The sequence below is a fragment of the Bos javanicus genome, chromosome 10 (assembly GCF_032452875.1).
Source record: "Bos javanicus breed banteng chromosome 10, ARS-OSU_banteng_1.0, whole genome shotgun sequence".
Lineage (NCBI taxonomy): Eukaryota > Metazoa > Chordata > Mammalia > Artiodactyla > Bovidae > Bos > Bos javanicus.
Window position 1 is genome coordinate 85,388,218 of NC_083877.1, and position 23,823 is coordinate 85,412,040.

The 23,823-nt window shown below is 49.9% G+C and overlaps 1 protein-coding gene across 4 annotated transcripts in view; it reads right to left on the bottom strand.

Annotated features, from left to right (window-relative positions):
- LTBP2 (latent transforming growth factor beta binding protein 2) overlaps positions 1–23,823 on the bottom strand; it is a 109,858-nt gene that overhangs the window by 48,793 nt on the left and 37,242 nt on the right. For all 4 annotated transcript variants that reach the window (XM_061429441.1, XM_061429443.1, XM_061429440.1 and 1 more), the window contains exons 4-8: positions 5,658–5,848; positions 3,376–3,546; positions 2,636–2,842; positions 1,563–1,849; positions 419–521 (exon numbers count right to left, since the gene is read on the bottom strand). In XM_061429441.1, coding sequence (XP_061285425.1) covers positions 419–521; positions 1,563–1,849; positions 2,636–2,842; positions 3,376–3,546; positions 5,658–5,848 — 959 coding nt within the window. The remainder of the gene's footprint in view (positions 1–418; positions 522–1,562; positions 1,850–2,635; positions 2,843–3,375; positions 3,547–5,657; positions 5,849–23,823) is intronic.

A 23,823-nucleotide genomic window follows, 5' to 3' on the forward strand; every position in this document is an offset into this window, starting at 1 on the left:
GGAAGCAGGAGGTGAGGAGGAGAGAATGAAGGAAACATTGAGTGTCTAAATCAAAAACCTCGGGGCCTCTGGGGAGGGGGTTGAGGGGTATACCAGGGGGCCCAGCCTGGGATGGGATTCCTAAAATCTGAGTGAGAACAACTGGTGAAAGGCAGTAACCTCTTTCAGGCCATCAGATGGAGCAGGCAGGCCACGCTCACCCGGCTGCAGGTCTGAGCTGTCAGGAGCTTCTGCCGCCAGTCGGAAGCAGACCTGGAGAGCCTGCCCAGTTTACCAGCTTTTTCTACGGGCCTGGCCTCTGAGACCCTGGTGGGAGACGCAGGGCAGGGTGTGTGTGTTGGGGAGGGGTGTCTGCTGCAGAGGCCAGGCCCTGGGAGAGCTTTGTTCACAACCCTGGAGCCTGGCACCCAGCACTCACCTGGTCTGGGTGGACACGGGGCACAGGAGGTCACCCCCCAGAAGGCCCCCACACTGCCGCAACAGTCCTCGTGGGCCGTCAGCTCCGGCAGGGGATTGGCACACTGGAATAAAAAGGACCATGGGCACTTGTCACCTGCTTCCCTCTCCCGCACAGAGATGTCCCAGGAGAGCCTGAGTCATGAGTTCACCCCTCACATACTGCCAGAGAATGCCCCCACCCCAGGGAGGGGAGGGGAGGGGAGGCGTTGTTCCAGAAGGAAGTAGAGAAACCCGAGGTCCACCCTGCCAGACACTAAACTTAGGGGACGGGGTGGCAGTGGCACACCCAGACAAGATCTTCTCTGTGAGGTCTGCAAACTGCCCCCCATCCATGCCCCCAGTCCAAAGACACAGGGGTCCTGAAGGATGGGCTTTCCTCCATCAAACTCCAGAGAATGCCAGGACCACCTCCCACGAGCAGGGCCCATGCTCAGCAACACTGCAGTTGAGAAGCTCCAGGGACCCAGGATCCTATCCTTGAGCTACTCCCCACCTGCTCCAGCTCCCTAACCTTGGGAGGGGTTTCTGGAAATGCCAAACTGCAACCCTAGGAAAACCATCCTGAGTTTGGCTTAGCCCCTGTCTTTAGGTGCCTGGTCTCAGAAAAGTTCGCTTGATTTCCCATCACTGACTGCGGATCCCGTCAGCGAAAGAGGGAATTGTCTTTTATCTTCACATGCCCAAGGCTTTGGGGTTTACCCTGCATTTGCTGATTTTACATCTCTGTGACTCAACTCTCCAAACTCCTTGCCAGATCTAACAGCCCCTCTATCCACGCCCCGTGGGTCCTATACTCAGCTCCAGCAGAGCTCAGGATTTGCTGGGACCCGAGGACCCCTATTCCCCTGCTGAGGGGGCCTCTCTTGGGTCCTCTTCTATGTGCCTGGCACTGACAGGTACCCATTGGAGCCCGGCTTGGCTTGCCCAACCTCTCAACACTCATGGCAATTTTATGCTCTGAGTTTTTCCCATCGGGAAATGGGAGACCCTGCAGACTCCCATATTCTCTTAAGAACAAGCAGGAGAGAGAAGGAGAAGGGGCACTGCGGGGAGCAGTTACTGTCTCAAAGCCCCTGGGGCTGGGGCTGGAGCTGCGATCTCACCTGTCCGTTTAAAGTGCTTAGGTAGCATCGGCCCAGAAGGGCCGGAGTCCTGGGCACCACTGGGGGAGGTAGCCGGGGAGCTTCTCCGGACCGGGCGGGGATGCGGTTGCTGTCCCAGCGGCCGTGGCCGGGGCCGGCGGGGAGCCGGGGCGATGGCCTGGTCTCCACGCTGTTCTCCTCCGGGGCCTCCTCGGCCTCGCCTCGCACCCGAGCCACCTGGTGGATCTGCACCGAGGCCTCAGGCGGGTGGCGGATGTGCACGTTCACCAAGGAGGGGTTCACCGAGGCTGGGCACAGGGGCTGGGGTCAGAGGCGGGGACACAGGGCCCCACCCTCCAAGGAGTGGCATCAGCCCACCGTCAGGCCAGGTGGGCCCCTGTGTGTCTCCCCAGATCTCCTCCTTTTCTTCACTCTCTACCCAAACCCCAGAAGAATTTCTCAGGGAGGATAGGACAAAGCACAGACTCCTTCATTCCACACCTTCCTATGAAGAACCTTCGTTACCAACTTCCAAAGTACCTTCCTGATTCCACCTCCTCCCAGGATCCTGCACAGCCTTTGGGCTCCAGCCCAACCAACCCTGCGTGGTTCCCACCCCATGCCTTTGTTCAGACTAGTCCCTTTGCCCTGGAAGCCCTCCCACTCCCCTCTGCTTAACCAAAACCAACCCATTGTTTAAGGCCTAAATGAAGTCCACCTCCTCCAGGCAGCCTTCCCAGAACACTCTTGGGTCTCTCTCCTGATCTACAAAATTCTGTATTTTTTGGTACCCTTTATTTGGCACCTAATAATAGAGGCATCTTCCCTCTCCTGTCCAGGACCCATGGGTTCCTTAAAGTCAGGACCCTACCCTTAGATTCTTTTGTCTTACTCATAGCACCCAGTAGAGGGTAAGGGCAAAAAACATATAAATAAATAAATTGATGAACTCAGAAGGAAAGGCAGAGAAAAATTTAAGGAATGAAACTGGGCCCTGAGGATGGAGGAGAAGGAAGTGCTGGAGACTCAGTTTCCCATCTCCTCTATCAGGATGCCAGCACCCACCCCACGTGGTTCCCCAGCCCCACACTCACCCAGCTGGTTGGAGAGAGGCAGTGTGAAGGTGGACTGCTTCAAGGGGCCCTCCAGCGGGGCCCTGTGGCGGGGGCCCCTCTCTGGAGGTTCCTGGTCCAGCCTAGGGGCGGGCAGGTGGCAGAACTTCCCGGTAGAGTTGGCGGGGCACCAGCACTCGTCCCTGCCGATGCAGCGGCCCCCGTTCAGGCAGGGGATCTGGCAAAAATCTACAACACCGACCTCAGGGTGACTGGCGGCGGAAGCGTACAGCAGCACCTACTATGTGGGCCAGCGGGGTGGGGGGAGGGGGGTGACCGGGCCCCCAAGTTTGATGGCTTCCGGAACCCGGTGCCCTCGGAAATGCAGGGACTTTCCAAGAGGCCTGGGAGTGAAGGAGGATGGATAATAACTAGGCCTTGCCTTTCCTGAGCCCCATGGTGACCAGGAGGCTGGTGAGGGGAGTGGCCCTATTTACTCCTTCGCCTTCTATGAGGAAACTGGGACTCAGAGAGGTTGTGTGACCTGCCGAGTCACACGTGACAGAGCTGGGTGAGGACTCAGCATTGTGTGATCCCAGACAGCTCACGAGAGCCACAGTAGGAGAGCTCCGGACTTCCTTCCTGCAGAAGATCTGGGCTCCAGGCCAAGGCAGGCCGGTCCCTCTGACCAACTGCCTCTCCACAAACCCCCACCCCGGCCCCCACCCCCACACCCGCCCCCAGGGCCAGCCAGGAACCTTCTGAGCTGGGAATGGACTCACAGATGCGGAATCCAGACTTGGGGTCATGCCCGTGGCCGCTCTGGCTGTACAGGGTAGTGGTGTCGCCACGCTCGCAGCTGTTGGCACAGCGCCCACGGGCACAGGTCTGCTTACAGATGGTGGGAGTGAAGACGATCTTGATCTTCTTGATTTTCTCCGTGAGATTCAGCCCTGCAGAGAGAGGGCTTGGGTCCAGGGGGCAGGGCTGAGAGGCACAGCTGTGACCTCCAGAGGCTGGCTAGAAAGGCCCACATGGGACTGGCTTGAACCCATCCCAAGGGCATTTGCTAAGTCCCTCCTGGATGCAAGGTCACATAGTGTGGGCAGGGTAACAGCTCACGGTCCAACATCTCCTGAGTGATGCCGACAGGCCAGCAACTGAGTTCAGGCTTCATGCACAACCACTCTCAACCCTCTGGAGTCTTATTTTAGGTAGAACCATTAGAAATTGCCATCTTTGTAGGTTAAGGTGGTTGAATATTGGCCATGTTCCTAGATCCCAGTTAGCATTCCCATCTGACAGGTAAGGAAACTGAGGCTCAGTGAGGGATGGATTGTATCCCATGTCACACAGCTGGCAAGGGAGGCAGCTGGGCTCTGAACCCCAGTGCAGAGAACAGAATGTAGCTCAGACTTGCCAGCGTAGACAGTTTTCCAAGAGAATGCCTGAAAGAACGATGAGAGTCAGGTTTTGGAGGCCCTAAGGGCCAGAACGAGCATAGGGCACTTTATCCAGCTGGTGGTGGGAAATCATTGACAGTTTTCATTGACAGAAATCATTGACAGAAATCATTTGACAGAGAGGTCAAAGGGGAGTGGGGGTGTTATGTCCTCCCAGCTGGGGTGCACAGGTGATTGGGGAGGCAGGATGAGCGGTTGGGAGGTCACTGTGGCAGAGTAAGAGGAGGGTGCTTCATTCAACGTGAGCGGTGACAGCAGATGTACAAAGCAAGGGTATTCATTCCATCCTGGGGGTCGGGGAGGGAAGCCAGGAGGCATAGGGGCTGAGAAGGGAACTATAAAAGGTCTGTATAGACTTGACTGTGACAGAGGAAAATAACCTTGTGTGTGTGTGTGTGTGTGTGTGTGTGTTTATGAGAGAGAGAAAGAATGGGAGATTTATAAGCAACTGTATATGCTGCAGGGGAAGGGCTGAGGGTGGTCCAGTTCGAAGGGGGAGGAGAACCAGGGTGGGGGGAGGCCAAGTGACAGCCTAGAAGTCCAGCGAAGTCAAGAAACAGTGGCATATGCCTTAGACAAGAGGAGGGGCGCTTCCTTTTCAAGATGGCAAGAAAGATCACTCATGCATGTTGTCCGCAACACCGATCCACCTTGAAAACACTATACCAACTGATGGAGCCAGACACAAAAGGCCACACAAAAAGATCCCGTTTACACGAAATGCCCATGGTTGGCAAATCTTTAAGGACAGCGAGAGGGTGGGGGTGGGGGGGAAGACAGTGACTGCTTAACGGGCATGGGGCTTCTTTCTGGAGTTATGGCAATGTTCTGTAATTAGACAGAGGTGGTGGTGGCTGCATAAAATTGTGGATATCCTGAAAACCATGGAGGTGTACCCTTTAAAATGGTTAATGTTACATTATGTGAATTTCCCCTCAACTTTAAAAATGGGAAACAAAGAAAGGCAGTCAGCTCAGGCACGGGTTTAGGCAAGGGAATGACGTGCATGGCATGGGGGGGCGCATATGGGGGCAGGAAGATGAGGACTCTGGGGAGTCAGAAGCATGGCCGTGGGATGGGGCGGGGGAAGGTGGGGGCCTCTTGGAGGAGGAATGAGAGAGACAAAGTGTCCAGGCACCCCAGGAAGGATTGCTGAGCAGCGACCAAGAATGTGCGAAGGTGGAATCCTGAGAGGTGCTCGGTTCTCTCCTCTGGGAAGCAGAGGTCCCGCTGTAGGTGCTAAGGAAGCAACTGGTCAGATTGGTCCAGGAGGCTCGGGCTTTGCAGAAAGGATGAAGGGGAAGGACTGGGGACGGGGAAGTGAGGTTCACAGCTGGATACGAAGAATGCAAAGGCAGGACAGGTGACAGATGGAGCGGAAAAGGACAAGTTAAGATCTAAGTGTCTCAAGGGGGCACAGTCTCTCTAACAGCTGGCTTGGGACCCCTGGAGCCTGGCACAAATCAGGTGCTTGACAACTGTTTTTTGGCTGAAAGGATGAGGGACAGGGTGACAACTCAGCCTTTCTGAGAGAGTGAAGCGGGGAAGCAGTGGTGGGGAGAAGGAGGCTCTATGAGGACCCGGAGACAGGGCATCCTTACCCCAGGAGGATGACGGGCGGTCCAGATATGCTGCCTGTGGGGCACCATCCCTCCGCTCAGGACCTGGCCCCATGGGCAGGGCATTGGAGGTCAGCTGGCCACTGGCCGCAGGGGCTGGATAAAGTCGGGCGGTCTGGGACAGCCCCACATGCTGCTGGGAGGAGCGGGTCTGGCTGAGCCCACTCAGGGTCCTGGGGAGACAAGCAAGGCATGAGGTTGGCATCCCGGGGGCAGCATCCCTGTGCCCTTCCAGTTCAGGACATCCAGCCCCTGCCTCCTCACTGGGAGAGTGTTCTCTACTTGGCTGCCTTCTCACCAACTCCAGGAAAATGGAGGTGCCCCGAGACAGGGAGAAAGGGTCCAGGCCAGCTGGCTGGTTCGGTGGGAATGCCCACCTTTGTGTGGGACTGCCAGGCTTTGGCTGGGTATTCTGGACAAGTCACTTAGCCTCCCTGGGCCTCAAGGCCCTTGACTGCAAAATGAAGGTGTTAGACTGGTCTCATGTAGCTCTGACATTTGTAGAGTTTGAGACTCCTATGGACCGGCCTCCGCCCTAAAACCGGGCCCAGTGCCTGTCCTCGCCGCATCTTTTTTTTTTTTTTAAGAATGATGAGCGATGAACCTTGACACATAAACTGTTATATTTTATTTATTTATTTTAGCCGCACCATGTGACATGTGGGATCTTAGCTCCCCAACCAAGTAGCAAACCTGCGTTCCCTGCAGTGGAAGTGCAGGACCTTAAACATTGGACTGCCAGGGAAGCACCCCCTTATCTCTTATTAATACAACCTATCATGCTTACAAATTGCTTGTGGAATAGGTGCCCAGCAAATACATGTTCACAGATTGATTCAGGGAAGAAAACCTGACTATCCCCTTGATTATTGTTAAACTAATATAACAACAATATTCAAGGAGAAAGAATTGAATTCATCACCCTCCACCTCAACACAGAAAATACTTTGGCATATTTCTTATCAACCTCTGCTTAAGTATATTGTCATTATCTGTAGATATCATTGTCATTGTGAGAGTGAAGCGGGGAAGCAACGGTGGGGAGAAGGAGGCTCCCCACCTATTGTCACTGTCTGTAGATAGCCTTTAAATGCTATTGTCATTATCTGTAGAGATCATTTAAACTCTGATTAATATTAGGTGGTACTTGATACAATTCTACAGTTTTCACATTTATCATCTTAATTGCTACATGATGGTCTATATGAAGATGAATCACAATGCATTCATTCTATTACCTATTTTGTTTTACATTTTCAACTGTGGACATCCTGACTCATATGGCTTTTTTCCTTCAGTTAACATATTCTTTTAGGGGACTTCCTGTTGGTCCAGTGGTTAAGACTCCGTGCTCCCAATGCAGGGGGCCTGGGTTCAATCCTTGGTCAGGGAATTAGATACTGCATGTGGCAATGAAGATTCCACATGCTGCAACTAAGACTTGGCACAGCCAAATAAACAAATATTTAAAATATTCTTTTAGTATGGGGGTTCATTAAACTAATTTTTATTCTGTATGTTTGAAAATTTCTCATAAGAAATATTTTGAAAATGATTATTATTTTAGGCTATGGTTTTTCCTGTGGTCATGTATGGATGTGAGAGTTGGACTGTGAAGAAGGCTGAGCACCGAAGAATTGATGCTTTTGAACTGTGGTGTTGGAGAAGACTCTTGAGAGTCCCTTGGACTGCAAGGAGATCCAACCAGTCCATTCTAAAGGAGATCAGCCCTGGGATTTCTTTGGAGGGAATGATGCTGAAGCTGAAACTCCGTTACTTTGGCCACCTGATGCGAAGAGTTGACTCATTGGAAAAGACTGTGATGCTGGGAGGGATTGGGGGCAAGAGGAGAAGGGGATGACAGAGGATGAGATGGCTGGATGGCATCACTGACTCGATGGACGTGAGTCTGAGTGAACTCCAGGAGTTGGTGATGGACAGGGAGGCCTGGCGTGCTGCGATTCATGGAGTCGCAAAGAGTCGAACACGACTGAGCGACTGATCTGATCTGATCTGATTATTTTAGGCTTAATTCCACAGACTAGAATGCAATTAATTCCAAAAATTAGAAACATTTATGGCTCTAGGTATACACTGGAGATAGTGCTCCCGAAAAGCTGCATCAAAATGTATACATGTACCATTTAGACTGCAGCCTCACCAGCATAACATATTATTAATTTTTCATAAATCAGTAATAATCATTGTAAATGACACTGCAGTGTTACCTTAGCTCCCTTTTTGTAATTTCTGAGGTTGAATTTTTTCACACATCTATTTAACACTTGTGAAAATTTTCAGCTCGCGTCTTTGGTGTCTGAGGAATTTGAGCTGTCAGTCTCATAAATCTGAGCGTTCTTTACGTATCTGTTATTAGGCAGGCCATTCTACAAGGCAGCCTCCGCGGTCACTACTCTGTCACTGTCACGATGTGTACGAACCACTGTATACACCACAGTGTCTGGACTGTGGTGGGTATAAGTGCATTGTAGACTCTGAAGCTGAGAGAGTAATTACCTGCCCAAGATTATACAACAGTAAATCAGACCCCAGGACTCCAACCCAGGGCAGCTAGATCCCTGTGCTACCCAATAAGGCAGCCCAGACCACAACAGAAGCTCAGCCAAGAAGCCTCTGCACTCGCCTTGGGGGTGCGCTTTCCTCCAGCAGGTCCCACCCCTAGGCTTTCCACTGGATTCCCTGCCCAAGCAGCATAAGGTCCTGGGCCCCTCTCCCTCCACTGTCCCAACTCCAGGTGTGTTGGCCCCAGGGGTCCAGGCCATGAGCAATCCCCCTCTCCTCCTTTCCTGGCTGAAGCCCTACCCAGACAGGGCTCAGAGTCTGACACCTTCCAGCCCTCCCCCTGCCCTGTCGGTCTAGGACTTGGCTCCCGTGAGCTTCAGTGCTGCTCTTCCTCAGGGCGACCAACCGCCGTCCTCACACTGAGAGGCCCGATCAGGCCTCAGCCTGCTCCCCAGGTTTGAGAGCTGGGATGGGAGAGAGGGCCCGTTCGCCACCCCGGAAGCTCTGGAAGCTGTCATAGACCAGAACTGGGAGCACCTGCTCTTCACTCGCAGGAGAAAGTCAGCACAATTAACTGCAGCAGAAAACACAAGCCTTCCAGTGGCTTAAAAGAGTTCACTAAAGAGTGAGAGGTAAGTGGGTTGGTGGGTCAGCAGGAGTCTCCTCCTTGTGTCATTAGGCTGCTACCATGCCTCAACAAAGTGTCAGCACCGCAGAGCACCCCGGGAAGCGGACGCAGTAGTTCAGGTTCTGCCCACACCACCTGGGACATTTCTGAACTTGACGCTGCTGACAGAGAGCTCTCCAATCTGGTCGAGGTGGAAAACTCAAAGGGTCCTTTCTTGGAAGTTTGCGGTCACCGTTGTTATTGTGGCCATCACTTGTTTCTCTAATTGGAACTCAATGCTAAGGACCGCAAGAATCCTGAGTTCAAATCCCTTTAGGGCCAATGGTTCAACTTTGCAGAGAAGGGGAAAAAAAAAAAATCCCTAGTCATAGAAAGACCTGTCTATACAGAGGAGAGAGGATAGGATTTGGGCTAGGCAGATGCCAGTTCCACCGCCCACGTGAGCGGTCACTAAAACAAGAAGGGTGACACCCACCTCACTGGGCTGTGGTGAAGACCAAGAGAAACACTGAGACCATGTGATTGCTTTGTAAATATAAATAAGTGGTCACAAGTCGAAAACTATGTCAGAATTATCACATGAACAAAGAAAAAAAAGTGCTAGCTACAGTTCAGACAAAATACCTCTCCCCAAACCACCAAAAATTCTTCTCCATCTAAGGGGAATAAAAGACACCCCAAATATCTTGTTACACTCTCCAAGCATTCTTACACACAAAGGGCCAAGTGACTAATCTGGTGACAACACATTTTTAACAACCACAGCCTTCTGAGCTCAATCTATTGTCATCTACTGCTGTGATGGGAACTTTGAGTTAAATGACAGAAATCAAAGTCTTCTGAGAGGCTCACAGCCAATGAGGAAGCCTTGGATCTTTCATAGGTCCTATGTCTTATGCTGAAAGCACCCCTAGAAGGAGACCATGATCTCCCTTCATAAGCCCCAGCCCAGCCTGTGGAGGTGGGCAGGGAGGGAGGCGACCTGGGAGAAAGATCAACAACCTCAGATATGCAGATGATACCTCTCTAATGGCAGAAAGTGAAGAGGAACTAAAGAGCCTCTTGATGAGGGTGAAAGAGGAGGATGAAAAAGCTGGCTTGAAATTCAACATTCAAAAAACTAAGATCATCGCGTCCAGTCCCATCACTACATGGCAAATAGAAAGAGAAAAAGTGGAAACTGACATGTTTTCTTTTCTTGGGCTTGAAAATCATTGCGGATGGTGACTGCAGCCATGAAATTCAGAGGCACCTATTCCTTGGAAGGAAAGCTATGACGAACCTTGACAGCATATTAAAAAGCAGAAAAATCACTTTGCTGACAAAGGTCCGTATAGTCAAAGCTATGGTTTTTCCAGTAGTCATGTATGGATGTGAGAATTGGACCATAAAGAAGGCTGAGTGCTGAAGAATTGATTCCTTCAAACCATCGTGCTGGAGAAGGCTCTTGAAAGTCCCTTGAACTTCAAGGAGATCAAACCTGCCAATCCTGAAGGAAATCAACCCTAAATATTCATTGGAAGGACTGATGCTCCAAAGTTGAAGCTCCAACTTTGGCCACCTGATGCAAAGAACTGACTCATTGGAAAAAGAAATCCTGGTGCTGGGAAAGATTGAAGGCAAAAGGAGAAGGAAGCAGCAGAAGATGAGATGGTTAGATATCATCACTGACTCAATAGACACGAATTTGAGCAAACTCCAGGAGACAGTGGAGGACAGAGAAGCCTGGCGTGCTGCAGTCTGTGGGGTCACAAAGAGTCGCACGTGACTTAGCAACTAAACAACAACAAGTTTGAGTTCTCAGTTCAACTCTGGCTCCCAGAGACTGGTGGCAATGAGGCAAGTGAGAATGTTACTGAGAAAGGGACTTCCTTAGACTACAGTCCCCAGGATGGGGGGGACTGGGCACTCTCAGCTGTGCAGGGTGTGGTTCTGTGCACTCTCAGCCCTGGAAGAGCTGCTGCAGTTTCATCATAGAATAGTGGTTCTCAGACTTGCCTGGCACAAGACTGTCTGTCTGGGATTGCTCTAGGGAGGTCCTGGCAAAGTTGCCATGATGGACTGAAACAGCTCTCTCTGGACTTCAGAACTCCATGGATCAGTAAAATTTTGAAACAAATTTAGGGGACCAACATAAATTGGCCAACTTTTTATTTAGGTAAGACATTAAAACACACACACAACTACTAATTATTACCACCAGCAAAGATGGGCTCGATAAAGGACAGAAATGGTATGGACCTAACAGAAGCAGAAGATATCAAGAAGAGGTGGCAAGAATATACAGAAGAACTGTACAAAAAAGATCTTCACGACCCAGATAATCACGATAATGTGATCACTGACCTAGAGCCAGACATCCTGGAATGTGAAGTCAAGTGGGCCTTAGAAAGCATCACTACGAACAAAGCTAGTGGAGGTGATGGAATTTCAGTTGAGCTATTTCAAATCCTGAAAGATGATGCTGTGAAAGTGCTGCACTCAATATGCCAGCAAATTTGGAAGACTCAGCAGTGGCCACAGGACTGGAAAAGGTTAGTTTTCATTCCAATCCCAAAGAAAGGCAATGCCAAAGAATGCTCAAACTACCCCACAATTGCACTCATCTCACATGCTAGTAAAGTGAAGCTCAAAATCCTCCAAGCCAGGCTTCAGCAATATGTGAACCATGAACTTCCTGATGTTCAAGCTGGTTTTAGAAAAGGCAGAGGAACCAGAGATCAAATTGCCAACATCCGCTGGATCATGGAAAAAGCAAGAGAGTTCCAGAAAAACATCTCTTTCTGCTTTATTGACTATGCCAAAGCCTTTGAATGTGTGGATCACAGTAAACTGTGGGAAATTCTGAAAGAGATGGGAATACCAGACCACCTGACCTGCCTCTTGAGAAACCTATTTGCAGCTCAGGAAGCAACAGTTAGAACTGGACATGGAACAACAGACTGGTTCCAAACAGGAAAAGGAGTACGTCAAGGCTGTATATTGTCACCCTGCTTATTTAACTTATATGCAGAGTACATCATGAGAAACGCTGGACTGGAAGAAACACAAGCTGGAATCAAGATTGCCGGGAGAAATATCAATAACCTCAGATATGCAGATGACACCACCCTTATGGCAGAAAGTGAAGAGGAACTAAAAAGCCTCTTGATGAAAGTGAAAGTGGAGAGTGAAAAAGTTGGCTTAAAGCTCAACATTCAGAAAACGAAGATCATGGCATCTGGTCCCATCACTTCATGGGAAATAGATGGGAAAACAGTGGAAACAGTGTCAGACTTTATTTTTCTGGGCTCCAAAATCACTGTGGATGGTGACTGCAGCCATGAAATTAAAAGACGCTTACTCCTTGAAGGAAAGTTATGACCAACCTAGATAGCATATTGAAAAGCAGAGACATTACTTTGCCAACAAAGGTCCGTCTAGTCAAGGCTATGGTTTTTCCAGTGGTCATGTATGGATGTGAGAGTTGGACTGTGAAGAAGGCTGAGCACCGAAGAATTGATGCTTTTGAACTGTGGTGTTGGAGAAGACTCTTGAGAGTCCCTTGGACTGCAAGGAGATCCAACCAGTCCATTCTGAAGGAGATCAGCCCTGGGATTTCTTTGGAAGGACTGATGCTAAAGCTGAAACTCCAGTACTTTGGCCACCTCATGCAAAGAGTTGACTTATTGGAAAGACTGATGCTGGGAGGGATTGGGGGCAGGAAGAGAAGGGGACGACAGAGGGTGAGATGGCTGGATGGCATCACTGACTCGATGGACGTGAGTCTCAGTAAACTCCAGGAGTTGGTGATGGACAGGGAGGCCTGGCGTGCTGTGATTCATGGGGTCGCAAAGAGTCAGACATGACTGAGAGACTGAACTGAACTGAACTGAATTTTATGAAAGAAAATATATTTCAATGGCAATAAGAAATATTTGAATAAGCTTGAAAGTGAAAGTCACTCAGTTGTGTCCAACTCTTTGCGACCATGGACTGTAAAGGCCATGGAATTCTCCAGGCCAGAATACTGGAGTGGGTAGCCTTTCCCTTCTCCAGGGAATAAGCTTAACTTCATGGACATCTCACCTCATTGGCTTTTTTTCATTTCTTCATGAACCAACAAAAACAGATGCTGGTCTCCATCACAGACCAGCATGGAACCAAGCAGGATCCACTGGGCTACAAGATTCACCAAGATTTGCTCAGCCTGAGAACGCTTGAGCTCTTTCAACCTATTTGGGAAGAAAACCTTCTAATCCCAGCTGGCTGGGATCTTCCGAGCTGAGTGAGAACTCCCTGGGCAGTGTACACCCAAATTAATGCCACTCAGTAAACATGGTGCACTCACATTCTACCCAGCACACTGGCTTCTAACAGTGATGGAGAGGCGAGTGGGTGAGGGACTCTGTGCCCTCCACTTGACCCACTGTCACCGGACGCTTGGCTCCACTCTACAAAGGGGCTTCCACTCTGGTGGCTCAGACCAGAATCTGTCTGTAACGCAGGAGACCTGGGTTCAAACCCTGGGTCAGGAAGATCCCCTGGAGCATGGAATGGCTACTCACTCCATTATCTTGCCTGGGAAATCCCATGGACAGAAGAGCCTGTGAGCTACAGCGCACGGGATCACAAAGAGTTGGACATGACTGAGCGACTAACACACATATACTATTTTGTTTACTAAATGTTCTGCTGCCAAAAGAAAGCTTAAAACACCACTACACGGTGCATTGAATAGTTATAGCTCCCATGGATAAAGCACTGAGCCAGGTGCTTTAAATGTGTCACCTTATGTTATTTTATTGAATGAAGAAAGTAAGTTGCAGAATGTAGCCCACTAGGCTCCTCCATCCATGGAATTTTCTAGGCAAGAGTACTGGAGTGGGTTGCCATTTCCTTCTCTAGGGGATCTTCCCAACCCAGGGATCGAACCCTGGTCTCCCACATTGCAGGCAAACACTTTACCGTCTGAGCCACCAGGGTATCCCATGTTATTTTATTGAATGAAGAAAGTAAGTTTCAGAATAATATGGACAGTATGCTTCCAGGTTTTTGTTTGAAAAAAAAAATTCTCTTTCTCCCCTACAGATATTTATAAGGAGATAGGAAAGGTCTGGAAGGATCTGTAAACAGTGGCTGCCCCTTGGAGATGAGAGTGCCTGTATATGTGTAAACTTTATGTTTCCATATTTTTAGCTGTCTTTCAGTAAAAAAAAAAAATTGTTTTTACAATTTTACAGTAAACATGTATTATTTTGTAATAAAAACAAATCAGTCTTTTCCCCAGCAACTCCAATTTATAGAAAAGGAAATTGAGGCTCAGGAAAAGCATGATAAATGTGTGCATATTACTAGGATCCAAGGTGAACTCTGATGACTTACAGATGTATAGGAGTTCAGATGTAAGAAAGACCATGACATTTGAGCTAGGGCTTAAGAGTTGAGTAGGATTTTCACAGACCAAAATGAAGAGGAAGACATTCCACATAAGAAAATACATGAAGGCAGGAAGCACGGGTCATATTTAAGGAAGGATAATGAGCACAGTTGGATAAAGCACAGAATGGAGGGGAGGGAAGGAAAAAACATCCTTTCAATGCCTACCAGGTAGCAGACATCATTCTAGCTGTTTTATGTAACATATAATTTACTTGTCCAGACAACCCTATGATCAAAAAATCTCTACTTGGCCAAAATCGCTTTAAACAAAGTAAAAAGACAAATGACAAAATGGGAAAAACATGTGCAATTTATATCATGTTTTTATATACAAAGAACCAATCTTCATAAGATTTAAAGAGCTCCTAGAAACAGAAAAGACAGACCAATAGCCGTAGAAGAAAAATCAGCAAAGGAATATAAACAGTTCATGGGGGGGTGGGGGGGGAAGACCCATATATTTCTTCAATATGTGAAAATATGCTCAACTTTTATCATTCTGAGATGTGCAAATGGAAACAACTCAGGTAGCCTTTTTCAATCCATAAGATGAGCAAAAAGTCCAAAAGTTTAATAACAGATTAATTTGGTGAGATCCTGCAGAAACAGGTAATCTCAGATGCTGCTGGTAGAAATGTTCATCGATACAGCCGATATCGAGAGCAATTTGGCAACGCCCATCCACACCCCACCTGATAGCCACCTGAGGCGAAGAACTGACTCATTGGAAAAGACCCTGATTCTGGGAAAGACTGAAGCCAGGAGGAGAAGGGGACAGCAGAGGATGAGACGTTTGGATGGCATCATCAACTCAATGGACATGAGTTTGGGTAAACTCCGGGAGTTGGTGATGGACAGGGAGGCCTGGCGTGCTGCAGTCCATGGGGTCGCAAAGAGCGGACACGACTGAGCAACTGGACTGAACTGAACTGAACTGAACTGATCCACACCCCAGTGCATCGATGCTTTGCCCCTGCAGGTCCGCCTGCAGCCGCCTTGTTCCTCCCACTCCGTGGCCGGTGCACCCCACACTGGCTTCTCTTGGACGGAAGGCCACCAACTCACAGGCTCCTCCCACCACCATGACCACGAAACTAATGACTGCCGGAACCGGAAGTTTAAAAGCCCCACCCCCTCGCCTCAAGGCGGGACAACTCTCCAAGCTCCACCCTCAGTTAGGCCTCGGCTTGGTTTTCCCAGAACCAGTCCTTGCTTGGCTCTGTCCACCTTCCCATTTTGTTTCCCTCTCCCCACAAAATCACACACCTCAATTGATGTTCCAGCTCCACCTCTAGGGGAATCTGCCCTAAGACACTTGTAAATGTCCACAGTGATGGATGAACAAGATCATTCACAGAAGCCCTGTTTCCTAAGAGCAAAATGTTTTGTAAAGAGTAGATACAATGTAAGTGTCCCTCAGTAGGAGGCTGGTTAAACAAACTAAGAGACATCCATGGGATGGAGTCCTATGCCCTCAAAACAGAAGGACACAGCTCTTCTACATCCATAGGAAAAGCTGTCAAAGATACATAGAAAAATGAAAAAAAAAAAAAAAGCCTAAATCTGGCCCACCGACTGTTTTTGTACAAACTGTGACTTAACAATCGTTTTTTATATTTCTAATGGTTGGAAAAAATCAGAAGAATAATATTTCATGACATGAGAAAGAGATACGAAATTCAAATTTAAGTTTCCATAAATACATTTTAATTGGAACCCAGCCACACTCACTGTCTACAACTGCTTTTGCTCTACGATGGCAGAGCTGAGTAGCTGCAGACACCATATGTTGCACAAAGCCTAAAATATTTACTATCTGGCTTTTTATGGAAGAAGTTTGCTGACTCCTGCTGTGGGGCATGTAAACTTTTGTGTAAAAATAGAGAAAATAAGGATACATGTTGAATTTATTTGCATATTCCTAAAGCAACCTTGGAAGGATACCCTGGGAATTAATAAGTGGTTTCCTGTGTGTGTGTGTGTGTGTGTGTGTGTGTGTGTGTGTGTGTGTTGAGGGGGGGAGTGGGAAGTGGGTGGTAGGGGAATAAATGAGTGCTACAATTTAATGAATGCTTGCTCTGTGCCAGGCTGTGTGCCGACAGTGCACGTCTCATGCATTATCTCACGAAACCCTCTCCATAATCCTAAGAGTTACTCATTATCCCCATTTTACAGTCAAGAAAACAGAGGGCAGGGAAGTTCTGAAGATCGCAGAACTCGTGAGTACTGAAGCCAGGTTAACAAACCAGGTAAGTTTATGCTCAAGCTGCCCTACCACGTATCATTTCTCCATTGCCATTTCACTGAGGCTGTGAGAATAGGTTTGGGTTCATATGGTCAAGGGCTTGAAATATCAGGGAGGTGTCTGGGCTGCATTGCATGGGTCAGGGGGAGTCCCTAGAGATTTTGGAGCAGCCCACCCCCTTTCACTCATTCAAGAACTTACTGAATGCCTGCCACGTGCCAGGCATCCAGGCCCAAGGATGGCAAAGACTGTCTTGCCCTCTGCCCCAATGGAGACTGAGCAAGGGAATCAGCACTCCAGCAAAGGTGTGAGGGTACAGGGGAGCCATATACCAGCCTTGAGATGCTAGTGGTCTTCAAGCAGGGCTGGGACATGATGGGATGGGCTTTTTGAATGTTTATTATTCTGATGAAAGATTGCCTGCTGGTGGATAGACCAGAAAGGGGAGGGCTGGAGGCCAGCTGGAAGGCTTTGGCTATGGTCTAGGCTAGTAGGGACCAAGGACAGGACCAACAAGAGGGCATGGACTCAGAGGATATTTAATACATAAAGAGTTCCCAGCTGTGGCTCAGACGAATGGGTGGAGGGTGATCCAAGAGCCAAGATCTCAAGGAGAGAGCCAAGAAGTGGCTCAGTTTGGGACCTGATGAGTGCTGGTGTCTTAGGATGGATGTTCCGATGGAAACACCTGGGCTGCAGCACTCAGGAGAGAGGCTGGGGCTGCAGACACAGTCAAGGGAGTCCCGGTGGAGAGCTGGGGGTTCAGGGATGATATCATTCCAAGAGAGTATGCATAACAAACCAGTCCAGAGTTCCGCTGCTGGACTGAGGCATTGCGTCTGCTTCCACATCTCAGTTTCAAAGAGGGAAATATGTTAATGAACAGACGAGTCTCAGTTTTGGATTTTGCTTCCATAAATTTGCCTCCAAACTTTGGCGTCTGCTACTGCTTGTCTGCTAGCACACGATAAAGCCAATGAACAAGCAGTAAAGGAATATTGACGGGAAAATGTGGCAACAGACCATTGTACTTCACTCGACGGCTTGCTCTTTTCAGGGCTTTGTGCATGAGCCTAGAGCCGGTTTTTTATCTAGCGCACACAGACGACAGTCATAGTTTCTGCTAATAAAACTGTCCCCAGCCCTAATCATGGAATTGATTGCATTGATTGTTCATGGTATTGCTTATGACTGCCAGGTCCTCTGACATGGAAACCCTTCGAGAAACATGGGAGTAAAAGAGAAAATAAAGGCGGGCAGAGGAGGGGCCTGGGAATCAACAATGCTGGCATTGAAGAGGTAGAAGGGGAGAGGAGGGAACAGCAAGGCAGGAGGGCATGGCTCCAACTCATGGCCTTCTGCTTGGAGGCATGCTTCTGGCCTTCCCGGGACTGCAAGCCCACTCTTACAAGTGAACACGCCTTGGCACCTCCCAAGGGGCTCAGTCTCCCCTAAGAATCTGGGTCCTGGGGAGGCAGCGGGGAAGCCCTCACAATACTTTGCTCCCTCTCTCCTCCTCACTGGCCAAGCAGATCTCACACCCAGTTCACGATCAGATGACCCTTGTGCCAAATCCCCAGAGACCCAAGGGAGTGCTTCCAGACATCACACTCTAGCCCCCTGCTGCAAATCTACCCTGCCTCCACAGAGAACAAGGGGACACCCAGCTCTGGGGGGCGAAGAAGAGGGGACACTACGGCCTTGTCACAGAGCCAGGAGCCTGCTGATTCATGACTGTGTTTTGTCTGGGGGGCCAAGCAGGTGAGGCCTAGGCTTGGCTAAGACAGCGGCCACTCCCCAGCCTCTGGGTATCAGAGTTGCCAGGGTTGGTGGGTTCCCAGGTGTCACGGTAAGGAGGTGAGAACTTGAACTCTGTTCCACTTGTCCTAGACAATAATAATAATGTTGTGCTGTGTACTAATTGTTATATTTGCACTATGTCATCTAATTTTCACAACCACTTTAGGGGCTAGCTACTATTATTAACCCATTTTTCAGAAAATGAAACTGAGGCACAGAGAGGTAAAGGACTTGTCCAGGATCATTTAACTGGAATTACACTGTCCAATAGGACTTCCTGTGACAGTGGAAATGCTCTATAGTTGGCGCCCTCCGATATGCTAACTACTAGCCTCTTGTGGCTTTGAAGCACTTGGAAATGCAATTAGTGTGACTGAGTAACTGAGTTTGATATTAAATTAAATTTAAAGAGGGCTTCCCTGGTGGCTCTAGTGGTAAAGAACCCGCCTGCCAATGCAGGAGACGTAAGAGACCCGGGTTCAATCCCTGGGTCGGGAAGATGTCCTGGAGAAGGGAAAGGCAACCCACTCCAGTATTCTTGTCTGGAGAATCCTACAGAGAGAGGAGCCTGGTGTGCTACAGTCCATAGGGTCACACACAGTTGGACACGACTGAAGTGACTTAGCACACACGCACAAATTTAAATAGTCCCTTCATGGCTGATGGCTACTGTATTGAACAGCACAGTGTAGAAAGTGGAGGAGTTGGGAGTGGAACCCCCAAAATCTACTCTGGCCTGGAGCTGTGTGGTTAGAAGTTTCCCCTGGCTACCCTCACTGCATTCTTTGTCCCCAGGCCCTTGGGTTCCCTGGCGGGCCTGGCCTGGGGGAACTGGCACCCTCCTAAACCTTACTCTCCTGCCTCCACACTGTACTATCTGTCATCAGATGGCAGGAGGATGTGGCAGGAAAGAGACGGGATTTCCAGAAGACACGGTCCCAGGATCATGTCACAGGGAGCAGGTTTCAGCATGGCTTGAGGAAGGACATGGCTCTAAAAAGCCACAGTTGTCCCAGTGACATGGTGGTCCCTGGAGAGACAGGACCATCTTGTCCCAGGAATCGAATAGCTCCCCCCTCCCATACCAGAAAGGAAACAGCAGGCATTCCCGCCCGGGATGAGGCTCTGGGCCCGTGACATTTGAGATACAGGGAGGTGACGTGGTCAGTGGGCTGATCCCGGGGGACTCAGGCCTTCTCCGCCCCCGCTGTCTGGCCCTAGGATGCTGCCTCGCCAACACTGGCACCCCCATGCTTCGCTGCCCTCCCAAAAGGTCCCCCCACGTATCTCCAGACCTTCCCTGCTGCTGGTCCTGCTGTGCCCACTCACTTGACTCCTTTGGGCCCACTGGTCAGCCTGAGGTCCCCACCCAGCCCCACCCAGCCCCACCCGGGTGGCCGCCTGTGAGTCACCTCCCCCTGCTCTGAGGTTTGCGCCTGGAGTTTTCTCTGAGGTCACACCCAGGTCCGAGAGGTCTGGAGCTTGCGCACAAGCACCCAGGGGATGCCCCTGCCAGGCTGATGGATAGGGAGGGGGCAGAACTCGGGGACCCTCCCTGCCCAGAACTGTACCCAACTCTGCTCCCTGTGGCTTGAGAGAGAACGCAGTGCCCTGCTTCCTTGTGGGCAGACAAGAGTCAGAGGCTGGCGGAGCTGTGCACGGAGCTGTGCGCACCCGGAGACTGAGGCCTGGCTCTCGCTGCTGGAGCAGCCTTACGTGGGTGCTGCCTCAGTCTCCCAGTGGTCCAGAAACCTCTCTGAGCCTCACTGCACTCCACTCCATGGACCCCTGATGCCTCACTCAGCTGTGGACGTTTTACCGCTGAGCAGGCGGCCCGCCTCACCAGCTGCCCAGCCCACGACTCTTGAGGCTGCATCACCCTTTTCCTCTCCTGGAGGGGCCAGGCAGTTGGGCAGGAAGCCAGAGAGGCTGCCCAGGCCCAGAGATCACACCTCAGGCACTTCAAGGGGGCAGAGCAGGGAGGAGAAGGCGCCCTGAGGGGCTGCCCAAGGTACCAGGACATGCTCCTCAGTTTCTACACAAACGTCATTTTGCCCTAGCGGGGACCTGCCAGGCAATCACCTTTTCCCCTCCTTCTGGTCCAACAGGACCATCCAAAGGGCTGTGGTGTGGCCAGGGACACAGACCCCCAGAGGGGAGAGGAGGGGCCTGGATCATACCCTCTTTATGTCTTTCGTGGAGTCCTCACAATGCTGGGCCCACAGCTGGGCTTGTGTGCTAAGTCGTTCAGTCGTGTCCGACTCTGTGCGACCCTGTGGACTATAGCCCACCAGGCTCCTCTGTCCATGGGATTCTCCAGGCAAGAATACTACAGTGGGTTGCCATGCCCTCCTGCAGGGAATCTTCCCAACCCAGGGACTGAACCAACATCTCCTGTATCTCCTGCATTGCAGGCAGATGCTTTACCGCTGAGCCACCAGGGAAGCCCCAAGGATGACAATACATAATAGCAAGTAGCTACACAGCGCTTGTATTTGTCAGGTACTTTTCTAAGCACTTTATAAATGAAATAAATCATCATTATATGAGGAAGTGGGTATTATTATTATGCCTGTTTTACAGGTGAGGCGGAGTTGCTAGGTATCTTGCCTAAGGTCATACAGCCCATAACTAATAGAGCTGGGCATCGGACACAGGTGACCTGCCTCTGCATCAGGTCCCGGGGCCTGTACACTAAACCTCTGCCTAAGTCCAGGCCTTATGTTTTGAATCTCATGTACAAAAGGGAAGCCTGGAAGGCAAGTGTTTTTATCAGGGAGGAACAAGATTAAAAATGGTCTCTTAGGAAGGCAATCCTGCACGACTCCTCCCTGGAGCCCACCCTGCCTGGACAAGAGCACTCTCCTCCCCCACCCCCACCTCCCAGGGCATTTGTGGCTCTCCCCACGGGTGACGGAGGTGAGGTGGTGAAGTCTTGGAGCCGCAGGACTCCACACACCCCACCTGGGTCAGTTACTGCTGTGCTAACGGCGTCCCAGGCGCGGAACAAACATCACCTGAGAAAGGACCCCAGTGCCCTGGGAAGCGGGGCTCACTCCCCAGCACCTGTGGGGCACATGCACTGTGGAGGCGGTAAGTCGCTGGCCCCCAGCTCATGGGTCTCACGGGTGGCACAACTCCAAACCAGGCCTACTGGACTCCAAAGCTCATCACGCTCCTCCCTCCACTGCACCTCCACCCTCGCCACAAGCTGGCGTTGTATGAATTCCAAAGAAGTGCAAGAAAAAAGGAAGAGGCTGGGGAGGTAAAGAGGTGAAGGAAAGAAAACATGAGTCAGGGCCTTTGGGCACAGATCAGAGGAGAAGAAGAGGCCTTTAGGCTGGGGAGGTTGAGCTTGGACCTCTTCCCAAAGCCTTGAGAAACTTGGTATACGGACTTCTCACCACCACCAAATTGGCCATGAGATACCCACCTCCTGAATCCGGAGCTCCCAGCCTGTGGTCTCTGGGACCCATCTCTCCCTTCCATGTATACCCACCCCCAGCATACACACACACACACACACACACACACACAGACTGCTTAGTTGGCCTGCCTAATTGGACAGCAAACACAGGCCTGCAACCTCAGATGAGTTTACCCACTTCTGGACCTGCCCGAACAGGCTTGCTGTAGACAGAGGCAGCTGGTGCCTGGGTCAAGGATATACTTCTCAGGGGCTGGTCAAAGTCTTGGCAGCCTGCAAGCAGCCTGCCCTACCAGGGTCTGGAACTCCACCCTGGGACCAGATTTCTAAAAGACCTGGGAAGAAGCCTTCGCTCATCCCAAACCTACCAACTGATTATGTGCGAGACGTCTGCTTGAGGCACTTCATTTAAAAAATTTTACTAGGCTGTTCATGCTTGAGAGCTACTTAATTAGTGCAATCCTAGGTTATAAAAATGATCACTTTCTGTTTTACAGAAGAGAAAACTGAGGCACAGAGAGAGAAGCGGTTTATTTGCCCACTCTCACCAACAGCAGGGAGGTGCTGGGGTGGCGTCTCAAAGCCTGAGTGCCTGACCTTTGCTGGATGGCATTCCCCAACCTGCTGCTTACCCTTGACTATGACGGGAAATCTCAATGGGACCAGAGACACCTTCAAGTAGTCTGGGCAAATTCTCAAGAGTTTCCAGTTACTCCTGTTGCTATAAACAAAAGTCTCAGTAACCCCAAAGTTTGGGGACAAATAAGATAAGATGAGTGCCATTCATAGGACACTTAAAAGGTGCCAGATTCATTTATGCATATTAGTAACTCTTCCTGACAATTCTATAGTGGTGAGTATCCCCATCTTACAGATGAGAAAACTAAGGCTTGTGAGCTCAAATCACTTGTTCTGGACAGCATAACTGTTAAGTGGCTGAACTGAGAGTCTAACCCAGACTTATCTAGCTATAAGGCATAAATTATGTCACGATTTCTCCCTCACACATTGTTATTGCCTGCTGTATGGGCTCTGACCTTGACCCAATGACCTCAGAAAAAGAACGAAATGTGGAATCAGCTTGGTGCCCAATGGTGTGGCTTGCCCGGGGTCTCAAGAGGATGCCCCCACCCCTCAGAGGACCAGATGCCCTCCAGAGGCCTCAGAAGACCCCCACCCATTGCTGGCTGCGTGCACCCTTGGGTGAACAGGTCAGGTAGCAGTGAGGAGTTGAGGCTCCAGGAGGAAACCGCAGTGAGGGCGACCAACTGGAAGCAGAAATATGGTAGCTTCAGAGGTTTTGATTTGCAATTTTCATTTTGCAAGGAATGGGGATTTTTTTTTTTTTCAAAAAGCACTGGACTTCCTTGAATTTTAGACCTTTCACAAATATTTTTTTAGGACAAAAAAGAAGAAAAAAAAAACCCACAAAATGCCTGTCACAGCCACTCACTTCCACAATGAATCATGGACACAAAACCACAGCTATGTGGCTAACAAAGAAACTATGTGTTTTCACATCTCGTTATTGGAAATCATTTAGCAATCTTCACTATGTCATCTGCAGACAGACAGACGGATGCACAGACACACCCCTCTGAGTCCTAAGTCGCCAGTCGTACAACCACGGTCATTGGATGACTTTGCATTTCACCCATTTTCCCTTTCTAATCCTTTTCTGGAAAATTACCCTACAAGGCTTAAATCTTCCTCCTTAGCTGCTCTCCAGAGGTGGGTGTGGTGTGTGTGTGTGTGTGTGTGTACACGCGTACACACACACACACACACGTGTGTGCATGCCAGTGACTGGAGGGGGAGGCTAAGACACCAATTCAGTTAATTCCACAAGTGGAAACAAGTATACATTTTCAGACTCCCTTTTTTATTGCTGTTATCATACTAGCGCTGTACTTTGGTAAAGTGATTTCCACCTGGGAAGCTTGCAGTGCCTTTTCTGACAGTGGCAAATTAATTAACTGATGGCAGATTTACAGATTGCATAACTGGAAAAACTACTGGACCCATAAATCAGAAACTTCCTCTGCGTCCCGGACAAGAGGCGAAACCTGATATATATTTGAAAACCTTGAGCTCAAAAGGAGAA